Source organism: Haliotis rubra, unplaced genomic scaffold (assembly GCF_003918875.1).
Source record: "Haliotis rubra isolate DU_JTF1 unplaced genomic scaffold, ASM391887v1 Scf561, whole genome shotgun sequence".
Classification (NCBI taxonomy): domain Eukaryota; kingdom Metazoa; phylum Mollusca; class Gastropoda; order Lepetellida; family Haliotidae; genus Haliotis; species Haliotis rubra.
In genome coordinates this window covers 264,626-280,762 of record NW_025767259.1, presented here as the reverse complement: position 1 = coordinate 280,762, position 16,137 = coordinate 264,626, and the positions used below count along the sequence as shown (strand labels likewise).

The 16,137-nt window shown below is 41.3% G+C and overlaps 1 protein-coding gene across 1 annotated transcript in view; it reads left to right on the top strand.

The window, feature by feature from the left end:
- Window positions 1-16,137, top strand: part of LOC124254062 — a 239,774-nt gene that overhangs the window by 87,630 nt on the left and 136,007 nt on the right. The window contains exons 6-7 of the mRNA XM_046687914.1: window positions 2,238-2,348; window positions 14,462-14,583. Coding sequence (XP_046543870.1) covers window positions 2,238-2,348; window positions 14,462-14,583 — 233 coding nt within the window. The remainder of the gene's footprint in view (window positions 1-2,237; window positions 2,349-14,461; window positions 14,584-16,137) is intronic.

Below are 16,137 nucleotides of genomic sequence, written 5' to 3'. Positions count from 1 at the left end.
TATTAATAATGTCAATTGTACATCTATTATTGTAGCAATTACCATAATCTCATGCCTATAATACGAGCCCCCGTCTAACGAAGAGTGTGTCCCCACAATCTAAAGGACTGTGACACCGAGACCCAAGCTTTTTCTGGATATCCTGATAATTTGGTATTTTTTCCTTGTTTTTGTTGTGGCCATGGGGTTGATTGACAGCAACCATATAGATACAGATATAGGTTAAAACATCAAGCAATCTTATTCTATTTCAAACAATAACAATATAATAAACAAGAAGGAGTAGATGGCTAATAATCCAATAATGACATTATATATATTTGTACATAGGTATACATATTCTAAAGCTACCAATAAAAAAAAATCATTGCAATATATGTGGGTAGATCAGCTATTGAGCAAGTGATGTTAACAGTTAATACGGTTATCTCCCAAAACTTCTACATGCCAAAACTTCTACATGCCAAAACTTCTACAAAATGTCAAGACAGAATTAAGCACGTACCTATGGGTATGATGGAACAGCCCAGGGGTGGGATTATAGAGGGAGTGGTTGGGAGTAGAGGATTACAGGAGTAGAGGACTACATTGTCTCCACATGGGTGGACAATGATGCCAGATTCCCTATCCAACTTTGGAATCATCACCTGACAGTCAGACCCCGTACCAACAACAACTTGGAGGGATTCCACAGCAGACTCAACCAGACCTTGCCCCATCGATCGCCATCCAAATATCTTCAGATTCACTGAAGTGATTAAAAAGATTGAGACTGCTCAACTTGAATTTTGAGCAGCTCCATCCACAAGAAAACGTGTCTACAGGGAGACAGAGAATCGACTGATGAGACTGAAGGACAAGCTGCTCACCAGGCAGAAAACACCACTGGAATTGCTAGATGCTGTCGGCCACCTCCTAAAACTTGCCTAATGATATAAGAACAATCAGACATTATGTTGTGACATTTCAAATCGAAATCAGTGCTGACGTTGTTATAAGACTATTAAGACAATACCATGTATTTTTGAAAAATCATATAAAATATTGATATATTACATGTTATGATATTTATCTGTCAATAAACAGTTCATCATGCACCTACATGTATTACCTCTTGTACTTTTATTCAACTTGACCTTTAGCCTAATTAAACCTAACTAGTCCATCCAGTTCACTTGAGGTAAGGGACAGGTGATTAGCTGTGCACTGGACCATGTATTTTGTTGTTTTAGTTTGTAGAAGTTTTGGCATGTAGAAGTTTTGGCAGGACATCTGTGGTTCTAAAGGAACCGGAAATGATGTCATGGAACTGGAAGTGGCATCACATGATTGGAAGTGACGTTATATCTCACATATTCACAAATATAATTCCCTCTTAATTGCCATCCTTCCCAGATGGGGGTGGAATTAGAGATATTTATATGCATTCATCTGTTACTTTCAAGGTAATCTAAGGTATGCCAGAAATTCACAGTAAAAGTAAGGATTCTCACAATTGTTTGGTCCATGTATTGATCAAGATCATGCAATTACCATGTTCTAAGAATTATTGTGATTAATTGGTAATCCTTCTAGGAGCTAGCTTCTGTATACCCACCACCCTGGCTAGCACAACCCAGAGGAAATGTTTACACCTATAATTATGAACAATCACAATTATTGTTTGTAAATATGAGTAAACATGCCTCCAGGTTTGTGCACTGGATACCCATCCAGATATGCTATCAAATCCGCCCCTATCTATATATTACATTAGTCCTGCTGGAGATTTTGAGATGGCGGAGTTCAAGAGAGTACATCTAGGGATGTAACTAATGCTCCTCATCGGGGCACCTTCCAGGTAATTGCTTCCCTTGGATTTTTTATTCTTTATTTATTCTAAAGGATAGTCTGTAACACACATCACAAAGTGGAAGAGCAAAAGGCTAGCACAACCCAGAGGTAAGTTTACTTATAATTACAAACAATAATTGTGATTGTTCATAATGGATCAATCTATTCTTTCCTTACCATCCATATGGAGACCCCCCTAATCTTTACCCCCTCATTCCAGGTACAAGAATCCTCATACATGGCAATAATAGCAAACCTCCTAGCTCGCTTGACAAGTCTTTTACAGATGTATTAGGTTGGGATCTTCCATGATCTGAAAACTGTATATGGTTGCTGATCAAATTTTGATAATATAATCTGTATGTTCATATTAGAAGATAACGATGAGTTTGTCATTATTTCAGACACCAAGCACAAATCACTTGCTCTTCTAGAGATGAGAAAATCCTTGCCGCCTATCAAAGAGAGAGAAGAAGTGCTAGCCAGGTGGATGGATGAGGGTTGGTACTACAGAGGTAAGTAGAATGCAGTCTGTGGATGTGGTACCATTTGTACAGAATGCAAAATTGCCTTTCTAACATATTCTTGAAGTTTATTCCTCTTATATTCTTACACATCAGGGACAATTTCTTTATGGACAGACAACAAGATGTTGTGTTTCAGAGGCAGATCAATTCAGCATATTTTACAAGCTGTCGGCAAACCAGCTACAAGCAACAAAGAAGATCGTTCAGGCTTTGTCTACCACATTCAATGCAAATGTGGTGACTCATATGTAGGTGACATCAGGCATCTGTGAAGAAAAGAGATTCCAAATCAGACATCTCCGACTATACCCAAGCTCATATGAATCTGACCATCCTTTGGAACAACATCAACATCCCAGAAATCCCAACCATACCATCAATTGGCAAGACACTGACATTTTGGGCGTCAACATCAGCAATTGGTGGGAAAGAAAATTAGGGAAGCTCTCTGGATCCACCGTGCCAAGCCAGAAATTAACAGGGATCAGAGCATTTTCCTGCTGATTTGCTGGGTGCATACAATAATTGACTGTTACTGGCATCTCAATCACTGTACATTATAAGTTGTTTACTGGTCACGAGGGGGGGGAATGGGTTGATATACCCTTAATGTTTGTTTATGTTCCCTGAGCCCGAACATAAACAAACATCGAGGGTACATCAACCCATGCCCCCTCGTGACTCAATGTTATTCGAGATAAAGAATTACTACCGCGAAGTACCAAATGAGTTGCCACTGACAGCGGGGTACATTGAAATGTTACTCGCTTGGAAGCGGGGTACATTGATAATAATAGAAGAGCGCTCCGCCAATCAGAAAGTGACATTTATGTGTGAGGTAAGATAAGTTTTGATGTGTGTCTTCCAATCACTGCTTTCATAAGTGGCTTCAAATCAATGTATATCCTTTTTTGTTGTATAAACACTCTGTACATACCAATCTACTGCATAAACATACCACTTAATCTCTTTTGAACTCTATACTTTTCAATCAAAACATATCACTTAATCTCCTTGATCTCTGTACATCTCAATCTTTAATTCCATCTCAATGGCCTCCTGTACATTAAATATATGTTGCTTGTCATTCACCTGATTAAATTGTATTTTCTTCTTTTTCGTGCCAGTCTACCAGCAGTCTGGATCTGGAGAAGAACAGTATCTGCATGAGACTGCTCCTTCTTGATGATATCCACAAACTTGAAGATGTTTGGATGGTTGGGACCTATCTAGTTTAGATAAACCAACCTTCCAAGTGTTTGATGGTCCTGGAACCGATTGTATAAAAGTGGTTCCAAACACTACGCCCCTCCACCTTGACCCACTGTTCAGTTAGATAGTCAGTGAATCTCACAATCATAGCATCTTCAGGGTCAGCATTCTCAAGGGCATTCAACCAGATGTGGTCAATGTCATGGATGAGTCTACTTACACTGGGGTCATTGTTGAAGAGTGTCTGGAGACCACATTTTTCTGCATTTCTCCACCTGGCATCCTTTCATTTGGCAATTGAACATATTTCTGACAGCATTTTCAGGCACAGTATGTTCAGGCAAATCCGGATTCTTTTCGGAGCAGGAGCTCTTTTCAACCCAAAGCAAGGAAACAACCCAGATCCACATCCCACAGCAGAGGTGTGCAGAACCCAAACGCAGCTCGTGGAGCTGGATCCGGTGAAGCTGTGACTGCCTTCCACCCCCATGCAGTTGTCCCGATCCTGGATCTGGAAGAATTGGTACATATACTTACAAATGAACCTTTTTGGTAGACCTCTTTGTCGTATCTACACTGAGCTTGGGCTACAAACCACCGATCATAGGATCTTCACTGCTGATTAGTGATCCGGTTTGCCGAATCTACTGCCTCGGCTTAAATGGCAGCTCAGCAAAACAATTTGGGTACGCTACTAAAGAAGCTAGCGATTGAATCAGCCCAACACCACCAAGTTACTTCACCAGCTAGGCTGGATGATCAACACCAAGAAGTCAGAACTGATTTCAACTCAGCGATTGCAGTTCATTGGGGCTGTATTCGACACTCGTAAGGAGAAATGTTTGTTCCCTGTGATGTATGTTTCAAGATTCAACATACTATACCATTAGTGCTGTCTCAAGAGAGAACTCTTCAACAGTGGCAGGGGCTACAACTAAAACTGCGGCTGATCCAGAGATTTCTATGTCCGTTCCCGAGGCTCGAAGATCCCCCATGTGCCGATCCTTCTACATTCGTTGCTTAATGGTGGCTTGATGAGCCGAACATGTATGAAGGAGTTTGATTGACGCCGTTCCTGAGGCTCATCACCTATTTGTAGATGCATTGCTTCGAGGATCAGTTCCCTTCACCTAAATAAACTGGAGTTCAAGGCAGTCATCATGGTATTAAGACATTGGGTGAAGGATTTACAATTGACCAGTCTTCAGACAACTTCACGATAGTGTGGTACATCAGTCATCTGTGCACAACAGGTTTGTCGTACCTCCTAGGTTGGACGATCCAGTTCTTCCTAGCAATCTCAGCAAGAGTCCGACATATTGGGAGTAAAAAATGTCATTGCCGTCATTCTTCAATCTACAGAAGCTACGCTCCATACTGGCCAACTCCTTCGTTTTTTGGTTTGCCAATCTTCTAAGAGTTGATCCAGAACCATTGGCTCTCCCCATGGGAAATGATGTGTTGATTCATCCTCACGCAGATCGACTACACTGGTCCCCACAGATGCTACATCTACATTTTTGGTGCATCAAGGGCACTCCAAAACTTGCTTCAGCAATTACTTCAGCTGATCATACTTTTACGCGCTCTTTACATGTGGAAGAAGTTTGAAGACTACTCCAGATTGAAAGGCATGCTGTCTTCTGCTACAGCATCCACCCAGGTTGTTGCTGAATACCTGAGCATCTGAATATGTCAAGGAAACTGAAGGCTTCTACCCTTGCTACTTACTTAGTAGCTATCAATGCACTTATAGCTACGGCGACCGAGAATAAGATTTCAACTGTGCCATAACTCCAGTCACTACTGCTCTCCTACAAGTTATCCAATCAATCTTGATCGTTCTGTGACATCTCAGATGATTATGAACCTCTAGAAGAGAAGAACTTCGAGCACATTACTTCAAAACTTTCTTTCCAGTAGCATATGTCCGCTGGGTGACTTCATCAGAGACTGAGAGACCATTCTTGTACTATGATGCAGAGGTGATCAACACTCTTACTGGTTGACCTCTAGTCTATGAGCAATCATTCCAGTGGAATTTCGATGCGTTCCTCTCCTGGTTGCCGAACACATCCTTGATCAAGCTTAGGCAAAGAAGCAAGTGTCATTCTATGTCTTTCGGAACTGAACATTAGAAAGTTGAGGTAACTGAGCCATTCCACCTTTTGCCTTTATGTGTGATCGCAGGGGATGTTTTCGAAGCAGGGGCTGGCCAGACTAAAGTCACCAGATTTCTGGAAATCAGGGCGAAGGGGGAACCTGACTGTTTCCTTATTTGTCCTTTGACAAATGATATGGCTTGAAAACACCTAAACTCAGAAGCGCCCACTCCCTGGGAGTTTTGTGCTGTGTAGCGCTAAGGGGTTTATAAGAAGCAACCCATCACAAGTGAGTTATGCAGTCAATTGGGAGTTTGCACTCACAACTCGCCTCCTTGTGCATCATTATCACCATCATCAGAAGGGATGTGCTTCCAATGGAGAACTTGGGCACTCTCCTCATCTGTGCCCATGCCATCATTTCGTTTATGTCATGCTGTTTATGCGAAGGAAGGACATCCACTAACACAGTGTTTAGCAATCTTAGCTGATTCATTACAAAGTCAGCATTTCATGTTAACATTGGGATTTTTGTCATTTAGGACATTTATCAAATGTAATATATGTCAATTTTGGGATTACACTTTCTGAGTAAAGAATATATAACTATATATAAAGTACTCATCAGATCGCAGAGAATACACTCATCATAGAGAACAGCAATCTTATGATTACAGTTCAAACAGTACAGGACACATGGATAGCATTGACCATACAATCTGAGATACCACTAGCTCTCCATCATATGAAACAGCCAGTCATGGACAAGGAAAAAGAACTGGCATCGTTGGGTTTATCTATGGAACCTTCAGAATACACCTTTGCTGATAAGTTAGCAAATCTGGATTTGTTAGTTCCTTAATCCATGTCCTTCATGTCAGACCATGAAGAATGGTGCAAAGATACAAAGGCCAGAAGCTCTTCTTTTCAAAATCAGACAAAACGCAAGCTTCCTCGGTCATCATTTGTATCCAACATACTGGAAGACTTAAATGAAGACATAACCTTTCTCTAGTATCTGCTCATCATTGCAGACCATAGACTGTTAGCTGTCAGATAACAAAGCCTTACTCTTGTAATGGGGGAGGATTATGATAGGTGCTATAGATATTAGAAAGGGATGGATTAGCGTTAGTAACTTAGTTGGGGGTATAAATTATAAATTCTGGTATATTAAATGGATCTTTCTTACCGGTGTTCGCGGAGACACGTGGGTTACGGCTGTCGCTGGTTTGTTTGGTTTCGCTTGCGTTTCGGCGCAGCGATTGGCTGCACGCACTGGAAGGTTCCATTCCAAGGGTGGGGGTGTGCTCCTCGCTTAGTGGGATAGGCCCTCTCTTGCGTATATAAGGAGCGCACAACAGGTGTTTTATGGTCTGAGTTGGAGACACCCAAGGATAGGTGAGCCCTTGTTTCGAGACGAAACAGCTTCCCAGTTTGCTTTGTGATAAAGTAGACTTTGCTCCATGATGGACCAGTCCTTGTTTCGAGACGAAACAGTTGACCCCCCTCTCACGGCGAAGCACTTAGGAAATAGGAGGGTAGACAAAGGTATAGGTGGTTGGGGGGAATAAAGGTATTTAGTTTCAGGAATATACTTATATACTTATATATACAGGGTAATTGGTAGGAAGCAGGAAGGACGGGTGGTTTTTACAAACTGACTGTTAAGAGACAGTTGTAGAATTCTAGATTTATATTTGGTCGGGATTAGGTGGGGATCGTGGTTGTTAATTTAATTTGGATTTTGTTAAAACTTCCCAGAAATATATTTTGTTTCGTTTCTTCTGTTTGGAGTTTGTGTTCTGGTGTAAATAAAATGATGATATGAATTTTGTCTTATGTCCTGAATTGCAAGGCTGCATCTCGTAACCGGGAAACAGCGTGGAGGAGAATTCTGACAGGTTTATACCTGGAGTGTACCTTCTTGTGGTAAACATACCAGTTGGAAGGGAAAAACACAACGCAAAGTAGAACCACACATTTATCATGTAGTTTCCACAAGACAGAGCCAACCACGCCTGTTACATTTTGGTGCCGTGACCAGGATGCAGTTTATTTGTGATTATCATGGACATTTCTAGTCCTGTATTATTCATATACTTGTTGTGAAATAATGCAGATTTGAAGTTTAGCAGTTATATTTTGGTCTCATATAGCTGTTGTATTGTTGGATACTTTGCTTGAAGTTAGTTTGTTTTGGAGTTTCTCAATTTATTGGTAAACTTCCTTCAGGTTATCGGCATATTTCAATATGGATGTGGACTGTGAGATGTTTGGTTTGTCCCCATTTATTTTTCAAAATGAAGCTTTTTGTGAGTCTCCTACAGGTGATGGTATGTCGACTCCGTACGTTCCACCACATAGTGTCGCCTCCCGGTTACTTCGGGTAGATGTAGGTCATGAGAATGTTGGTCGTTCTCATGTCGCTTTCCCCAGTGCTGGAACTGAGAGTGTTCCATTAGCTGGTGCGGGTCGGCATGACCTTAGGTTAGGCCAGGAGAATGTGGGTCGTTCACACATCAATTCCCCCAGTGTTAGAACTGAAAGTGTTTCACTAGCTGGTGTGGGTCGACATGACCTTAGGTCAGGTCAAGGTCAGAGTCAGGATCGTTCGGTTAGGTTTGAACCTTCATTACCAAATACTACACGTTTGGAGTTCCCGGATTATCTGTCTGGTGGACACAATATTTCCTATCCAGTGAGGGGCGGCAGGGAATTTTCTGGTTTAGACATTCCTCCAAAGTCATCAGTACCTCGGAATGTAGGTCAAAGTCATAGGTCTGTTATGTCGTCTCGTAGAGAGGTTCAGCCTGATACGTTTGATGGTAGATCTACAAATTCGCAAGACTACATAGTTCATTTTGAACAGGTTGCAGCATGGAATGGTTGGAATGATTTAGAGAAGGCTCAGCAGCTTAGTATGAACTTACGTGGTACAACTCAGACTTTGCTTAGTAACCTCACTTATGGTCAGCTTAGCAGTTATACTGCATTGAGGAATGTTTTGTCTCAGAGGTTTAGTCCAAGGGAATGGAGAATAGCTCATCGTTGTGAGTTCAGGAATAGACGTCAGAAGAAGGACAAGTCTGCTGCAGATTATGGTTATCGGCTCAGAAGTTTGGCTTTATTGGCATACCCTGACATTTCTTATAGCTCTCTAGAGATGCAGATCATTGATCAGTATGTTACTGGTTTGAGTGACTTTGAGATGAGAAAGAGGGTTACATTTAGTCATCCCCAGACTCTAGAACAGGCTATTTCTTTTGCAATAGAGTACGAAGCTGTCGAAGGGAGTAGGTGTCGTAAACCCAGTGAAGGTAGTAGCAAGGTTTGTGCTGCTGTTACTGAGGTTGTAGGCTCGGAGAAGGTTGACAGTTCGTTGACTCTTGAATCAATCTCTCAGTTGATTGATAGGAAGTTGCAACAGTTTAAGCAGTCTTTCACTAGGCAAAAGAGAGGTAACGGTAGGAGGATTAAATGTTACTTCTGCAAGGGACAGGGACATATGGTTAGGGAGTGTCCAAAGCTAGCAGAGTTGCAGGAGCTTTCTTTGTCAAAACCTCATGCTAATGAGTCGGAAAACTAGATCGGGCTGAGACTGAGGCCGAGTCGCCAGCCCAAAGTTGTCAGGTAGAGCATCCTGTAGGGCCGCAGCTAGGTAATTCTAGTTTGGATAGTGAAGATGACTCGAGTACTGATTTGGAGGGAGGAACTTCCAGTTCAAAGTCACCTATCGTGCACATAATATCCAGGGTGTTAGTAGTTGTCTCTTCACAAATATCCAGGTCGATGATCACCGGAGTGAGATGCTTATTGATACAGGGTCACCAATTTCATTGTTGTCTATTGAAGAATTTTCAGGTTAGGTCTTGACACCGAGAAACTGGCTCGGGTGGATGTCGACCTAATTACTGTCGATGGTAGTCAGTTGGAGATACAAGGTCAGTCTATGGTCGAATTTAAGGTTGATGGCTTGTGTTTTGGACTCAATTTCGTCATAGCAGATCTTGATGGTTTATCTGGAATTTTTGGCATGGATTTCTTTGAGACTTGGGTGTGATGTCCTCGTTACAAAACGGACTCTTAAGACAAAGAAGGGTAGGGTGAAGTTGTATAAAAGGACAACCAAAAGCTGTGCTAGGATAAGGATTGTTGATAAGGTCAGAATACCTGCACAATCGGAGCAGATAGTTTTTTGTGAAACTGAGGGTCTAGTACCCAAGTGTCTGAGTGTGATAGTGCCCAACAAGCATTGGCAAGGTCAGGGATTGCTCGTTGCTAGAAGTTTAATTGACATTGATCAGCATAAGGTGGCTATTTCAGTGCTTAGCATCACCAATAAGGATGTCAGTGTGGGACCATCCTCGGTCATGGGTACAGTGGAGTCTGTAGAGAAGTGTGTAGAGGTTGGTGAGTCTGGTCACTCTCAAGCCAAGTTAGATCTTCCACCCCATCTTTTACCCTTGATTGACAATAGTTCTCCGGAGTTGTCAGTTGATGAGAGACAGGCTTTATCAACTTTTGCAACTGACTATCAGGACGTGTTGCTTGCATGGTGGCGTAATGTCGTTGATACATTTGAGGTTGAGGCTCAGTCATACGAGAATGAGACAGGCTTATCTGTAGGGACCTTACAGGCTGATAGTATCTCTCAGGAAAATGTTTCAAATTGGTTTCCTGTATGGGCATTGGATGATCTGTTGCTGTTTCTCCTCAAGACTTATAGGGCTAGTGTTCATGACAGCACGGGTTGTAGTCCTAACTTGCTTATGACAGGTAGGGAAGTCAGGATGCCTTTAGATCTTATGATGGGTGACCCACCGGGAGTTCTTCAGGCTGACTGTCCTGTCGAGTATGTCGAGTGGTTGCAGAGGTCAGTACAAAAGTGCTTTGAGTTTGCCAATAAAAATCTTGGAGTTTCCACTAGTCTACAAAAGAAACATCATGACATTAATGTGAAGAGTAAGGATTTTGTAGAAGGTCAGTGGGTTTGGTGTTGGTATCCTCCAAAAGCAGGTCAGAAGCTGGAATTGGGTTGGACTGGTCCCTATCTTGTTTGTGGGAAGTTGTCATCCCTTACCTACAAAATACAAAAAGGTAGCAGTACACCATGCATAAGTGTACATGTGGATCACTTAAAGCTGTATGAGGGAAATGATTCACCTAGGAATTGGCTCTTGGAGCAGACTGTTGATGACACAGGGGAGATAACCATGGAGGATGAGGAGTCATTGTCTCCTATCCAGGCAACTGGGTTTGATTCTTCAGGTAATGATAGTGGGGAGCAAGTGCTTCATACCCGCTGTGGGAGGAGGGTCAAACCTTGGGATGTTTACTCACCTTCCTAAGGATAAACCCAGACCCTGGGAAGAATCTTTTGTTCTGTTTTAACTATTTTGATGGAGTGTATTTTCTGTATTAGAAAATGGAGATCACAGTAGCAGAGGAGGAAATAAAGGTGTTTGAGGTGATCTTGAGGGAGCCATTCCCGCCAGGAGGCATGCCTTTCCCCGTCGCCGCCTGTGGGACGTCAGTGTTCCAGCGCTGGAATGGTCTTATGGACCATTGGCAGTGGCGTCACCTAGCAATTAAAAGGTTTTATCAGTGTTCGAGGTGTGGGTGCAGAGATCGGAGCAAGGGCCACGCTAAGAGACACTTGCGGCAGCATCCCCCAGGTATGGACCTGAAGGTCAGGGAGGCCCCCAACCCGGAATACATCGACCCTGGAGATGCCCTGCCACCTGCACATCCAGAGTCCCTTGATGTAGCCCGGGAGCAGGAGCAAGCTCGTCGCCGGAGTTTGCCTTCAAGAGCAGCCAGCCAGGTGGAACAATTTCAGAGGGATATGGAGGAGTACCGCGCTGTTAAAATGGAAGATTGATTTTTTTAAAACTTTTTTGTTGTTATCCTTATTTTAAAAGTAATCGTATTACTTTTTGTTCAAGGGGGGAAGAATGTAATGGGGGAGGATTATGATAGGTGCTGTTGATATTAGAAAGGGATGGATTAGCGTTAGTAACTTAGTTGGGGGTATAAATTATAAATTCTGGTATATTAAATGGATCTTTCTTACCAGTGTTCGCGGAGACACGCGTGTTACGGCAGTCGCTGGTTTGTTTGGTTTTTTGCTTGCCGTTTTGGTGCAGTGATTGGCTGCACGGACTGGAAGGTTCCATTCCAAGGGTGGGGGTGTGCTCCTCGATCTTCAGGACAGTAAGATCAAGCCCAAGATCCCACCCAGAGGATATGGAAAGAGTTTCCCAGGCAGGAAATATGGACCTAAATCCATTCGATGATTATTGGAAACAGATGACAACTTTCCCTGTGAAGGTCTTCCAGGGTCCCGTGGGCAGCCGTTTGTAAGATTTTAAAGAGAATTGGACTATCATAATGACCAACCAGTAGATCATCAAGGTCAACAAAGAGGGATATTTTCTTCATTTCGCCAGTAGGGCAACGCTTTTAGCCCCAGGATCCCAAGTTTTCAGCTTCATTGACAGCAATAGACAAGCTTTGGGACCAAAAAAAATGTCATCGAGTTGATCTGAGCTGATTGCACAAATCAGAGCTTCAGTCAAGGGAATACAGAAACACAAAGGGGCCCAAGACGGCACATATCTAGGTCTTGTTAATCCCCAACTGGACCATTATCAAGAGGTCAGAGCCAGGATATCACAGTTCTCTATGGGGTTGCAGTCGGGTTTTATTTCAAATGGAGTAATATACACTATCCTTCCTCAATTATCTGCATCTAGGTGTTGGAGAGAAGTTAGGGATTCCTGGCTGCACATGCATGAGAGTCTTAGGAATCAAGATGCTCTTATTTGCACAATTAATGATAGATAGTTAAAGAGAAGAGGACTTATATTCTGTGATAAGAGGATAAGTTCAATGGTGAGAAAGTGGTCGAAGGTATACACTCCAAAGACGTTCACCCCAGGCTGTTTCAGTCGGGTTGTTTCACCCATACAGTTTCACCCCATTTAGAGGTTGTTTCACCCCAGCAAATAATTATTATTATTATCAACTATAAAATTGTTTCAATATTATATTCATCTATATATAGTGTTGAAACAGCATATTGAGATTGTTTGAATAATTGTATCAGTTCATATTGGCTGTGCTGGATTGGGTGAAGTCCTTCAGTGATGATAGCAAGAAGCTGCCTTGGACAGGAATGAACTTGTGGAGAGATCCTTGTCTTTGTACTGTGTTCAGAGGTTAAGAAGCTTCTCATGGCTCTTCTTGGATATCTGCCTATTGTCTCTTGATAGAAGACCATTCTGAACCAGGCGCACTTGGGTTTTCACTTGGTCAGCCTCACTTCTCAGGAGTGGCGCAAGAGCATAAAATGGTAATCCAGCACCACCACAAATTTACTCATTGGGTATTTAAAAGGTATCAGTTAAACATTAGTTATCAATGGGTATTAAGTATGTAAGGGATGAGTCTATACAAGCACTGTGAACTAACATGCATGCAACATTCTTATCAAACAAGTATTACCTGTGCCACATATTCTGTGTTGATGGCGATGACAAGTTTCACACTACAGTCCATCTTGACGTGGTCTTAAGCGATCTCTTCTTGCAGCTGAGGCAGATGTCCAAACATGCAGTCGCCATGGCAGAAATGCAAGTGTAATGTCCAACTAAATGTTGACTTATTTATATGTTCATTAAAGTTGTAAGCCTGACGAGATGAGATAAGATGAGATTAATCCATTCTCCATGTATACTCAATTAGTTGGGTGAAACAACCCCTAATATGGGATGAATTGACCTAGTTTGGAATTTTGATGAAACAACCCAGGTGAAACGACCCCGGGTGTAACTACTTGGGGTGAAATGATCCGGGAGCGCTGTCTCCAGACAACAGAATCCCAATGTATGTTTTTTGTGAGCAGATATAAGTGTGCCCCTGGCTGTCTGCCAAAGGTTTCTCACAAACAGACACACTCGTTCTCATTGTTTTTCTTGGTTAGTGAGTAATGATTGCTAGAGTCACCAACAGTTCAAAAAGTTGCTATGTCTTTCCCTAAATCTGCCAATATGGAACTATTGACCTTATTTCGGCTATATGCTCAGTTCTTTCAAGATTGTACAAGACTGATCTCTTGAAGAAAACCCTCATCCTTGGCATGTAACATTATAAAACAGGACACATTTTTCAGTGTTAATAAAGCTAGTATAACCATCAGTGCCTGGCGTAAACGCAAGTTGATTGAAGCTATCTTCATCAAACGCACAAAACCAGCAATAAACAGGGACCAGGGTGTCTACCTCCCAAATGCATGGTACATAAAACAATAAGACAATACCCTACCCTCGTCACTGTTCCCATGTATTAAGCATAATTTCTATGTATACACTGCTATTACTTTACATTCTATACATTTATAAATACGTCTTTGTACATTTCTAATTCAATCAACAATTTTGTATAAGTATCTGCACAGTTCTAAATTGATCCATTAATTTTGCAGTAAATGACATCTTATATATTCATAATAACATGTATTCTATGAGCCATGTCATCTGTATCTATTGACCACCACATGTATTGCGTCGTCATAGCATTGTGACGTCATAAGCATTGTGACGTCACGGCCAGAGTTAACAGTTACTGTTCAGTTTACCTGATGATGGGGCCAGAACAAGCCCTGAAACGTTGTACTCGAGAATAAAAAGAAGATGTAACCCAGAAAAAATCTCTATGTTCATCAAATATCATCTTCTAAAATGCCAATCAAGCATCTAGTATAACCATTGTTTTTTAATGCAGGGAGGACAGTGTTGAACTGCCAAGACTTCAGCTACATGGTGGTGGACAGTACTGGAGAAGCAGAGAGAATTTGGAGAGAAGACATCATAACTGAATCAGATGATGCAAATAGAATCATTAATGTAAGTTGTAATCCATTTTATGCAAATCAATTGATGCTTTACCGTAGTGTCACATGAGAGTTCAACAAGGGGTGGCACATAAATTCTGAGCTTAGGAAGTATACACATGGAAAAAGTATCACATATATTTCGTGGTGTCAGTCAATCTTTATTTGCACTTAAGATACCACAAGCCTATAGTACATGTATGCAGACAATTTTATTATTAGGCAGTAGAGAGTACATTTTTTCTGTGTTGAAAGGCATGATACAGAAACATTGACCATTTTTCTAGATGTTCCTTGCTAGAATACGTGAATAGAGATTTACTTTATACATCATAATGTTTATAAGTTTATATTATTTCTTAATATTCTTATTTCTCAAAGTGTGGTAGGCTGGACAGACACAAAGAAAATGATAATCATCTGCAATTAGACTCAAATCACACATTTTACATATTCTTTTTTTATTCCAATATATCTACCTGTTTCTATTAACAAACCATAGGATGAGCAACATGATTCTATATTTCCGAACATTCAAAGATGATAAATAGGTTTCATTGTATATAGATTGCTTAAACATTCTGTAATAAAACATTTATTTGATACAGATAATTGGTCAAGCCAATTCTGGAGATATATGTCTTGTAACCTTTGTTTAATGGATATGAGAAAATTTGGATGCGAGTCTATGCACTGCTCTAGCCATTTATTACCGAAACCAGTAGAAAATAGTAAATTTTTAACATCTGTGACCCAATTACATTTTCCATTTCATACAAAATCATCACATTGTAGCATTTGTTTGGTAATCTGTAAGATGGCATATTTAAGATTTTTAACCAATATTTTACTATTTATATTTTTGATTCAACAAATAACGAAAATCTACCACATAAACGATTATGTTTGAAGTAGTAACTTTCACACCGAGGAATCTTTTAATTGCATACAATGTCCTTTTTCTAGTGTATCAAATGTTTGGAGTCCCCAAATCTCAAAACCCTATAGAAGTATGGGACTAATCTTAGCATAAAAAATTATCAAAAATGAACTGCTGCACCGACTGCCTCATTGCTATATCGGAACTACCTACCCTACTCAAACCAGACAACTCTACTTGCAAGTGTGGCACCATAGACCACTGCATTGATAGCAAGAAATGTGTTTTGTGGAAAAACAAAGATACACCCCATACAACCCTGCAGTGACTCCTGCTAGAGGTTCCAGAAGAAATCAAGATCCCCAACTGTAACTTGAACATAGAGAACATGTACGACAGTGACTGTCTCCTCTGGTGCATATGATACAAATTTGGTAGACAATTGTCCAGGCAAGAAAGATTCTTGTATGTTCCAGCTGGGAAAGCAGACTCACCACCTGGACGGGAAAATATTCACCATGCCCCATTGCCAAACTACGGTGGACCAAAGGATATGGAAGCGGTAGCACCATCATGCAACAAACACAGAAAAGCTGCAGACATTACAGAGGGAATCTATGTTTGCAAAACGTTTGCTGTAGCCAAATACTGAGGGAAGAACAGACTGTTGCTGCTACTCTCTTTACT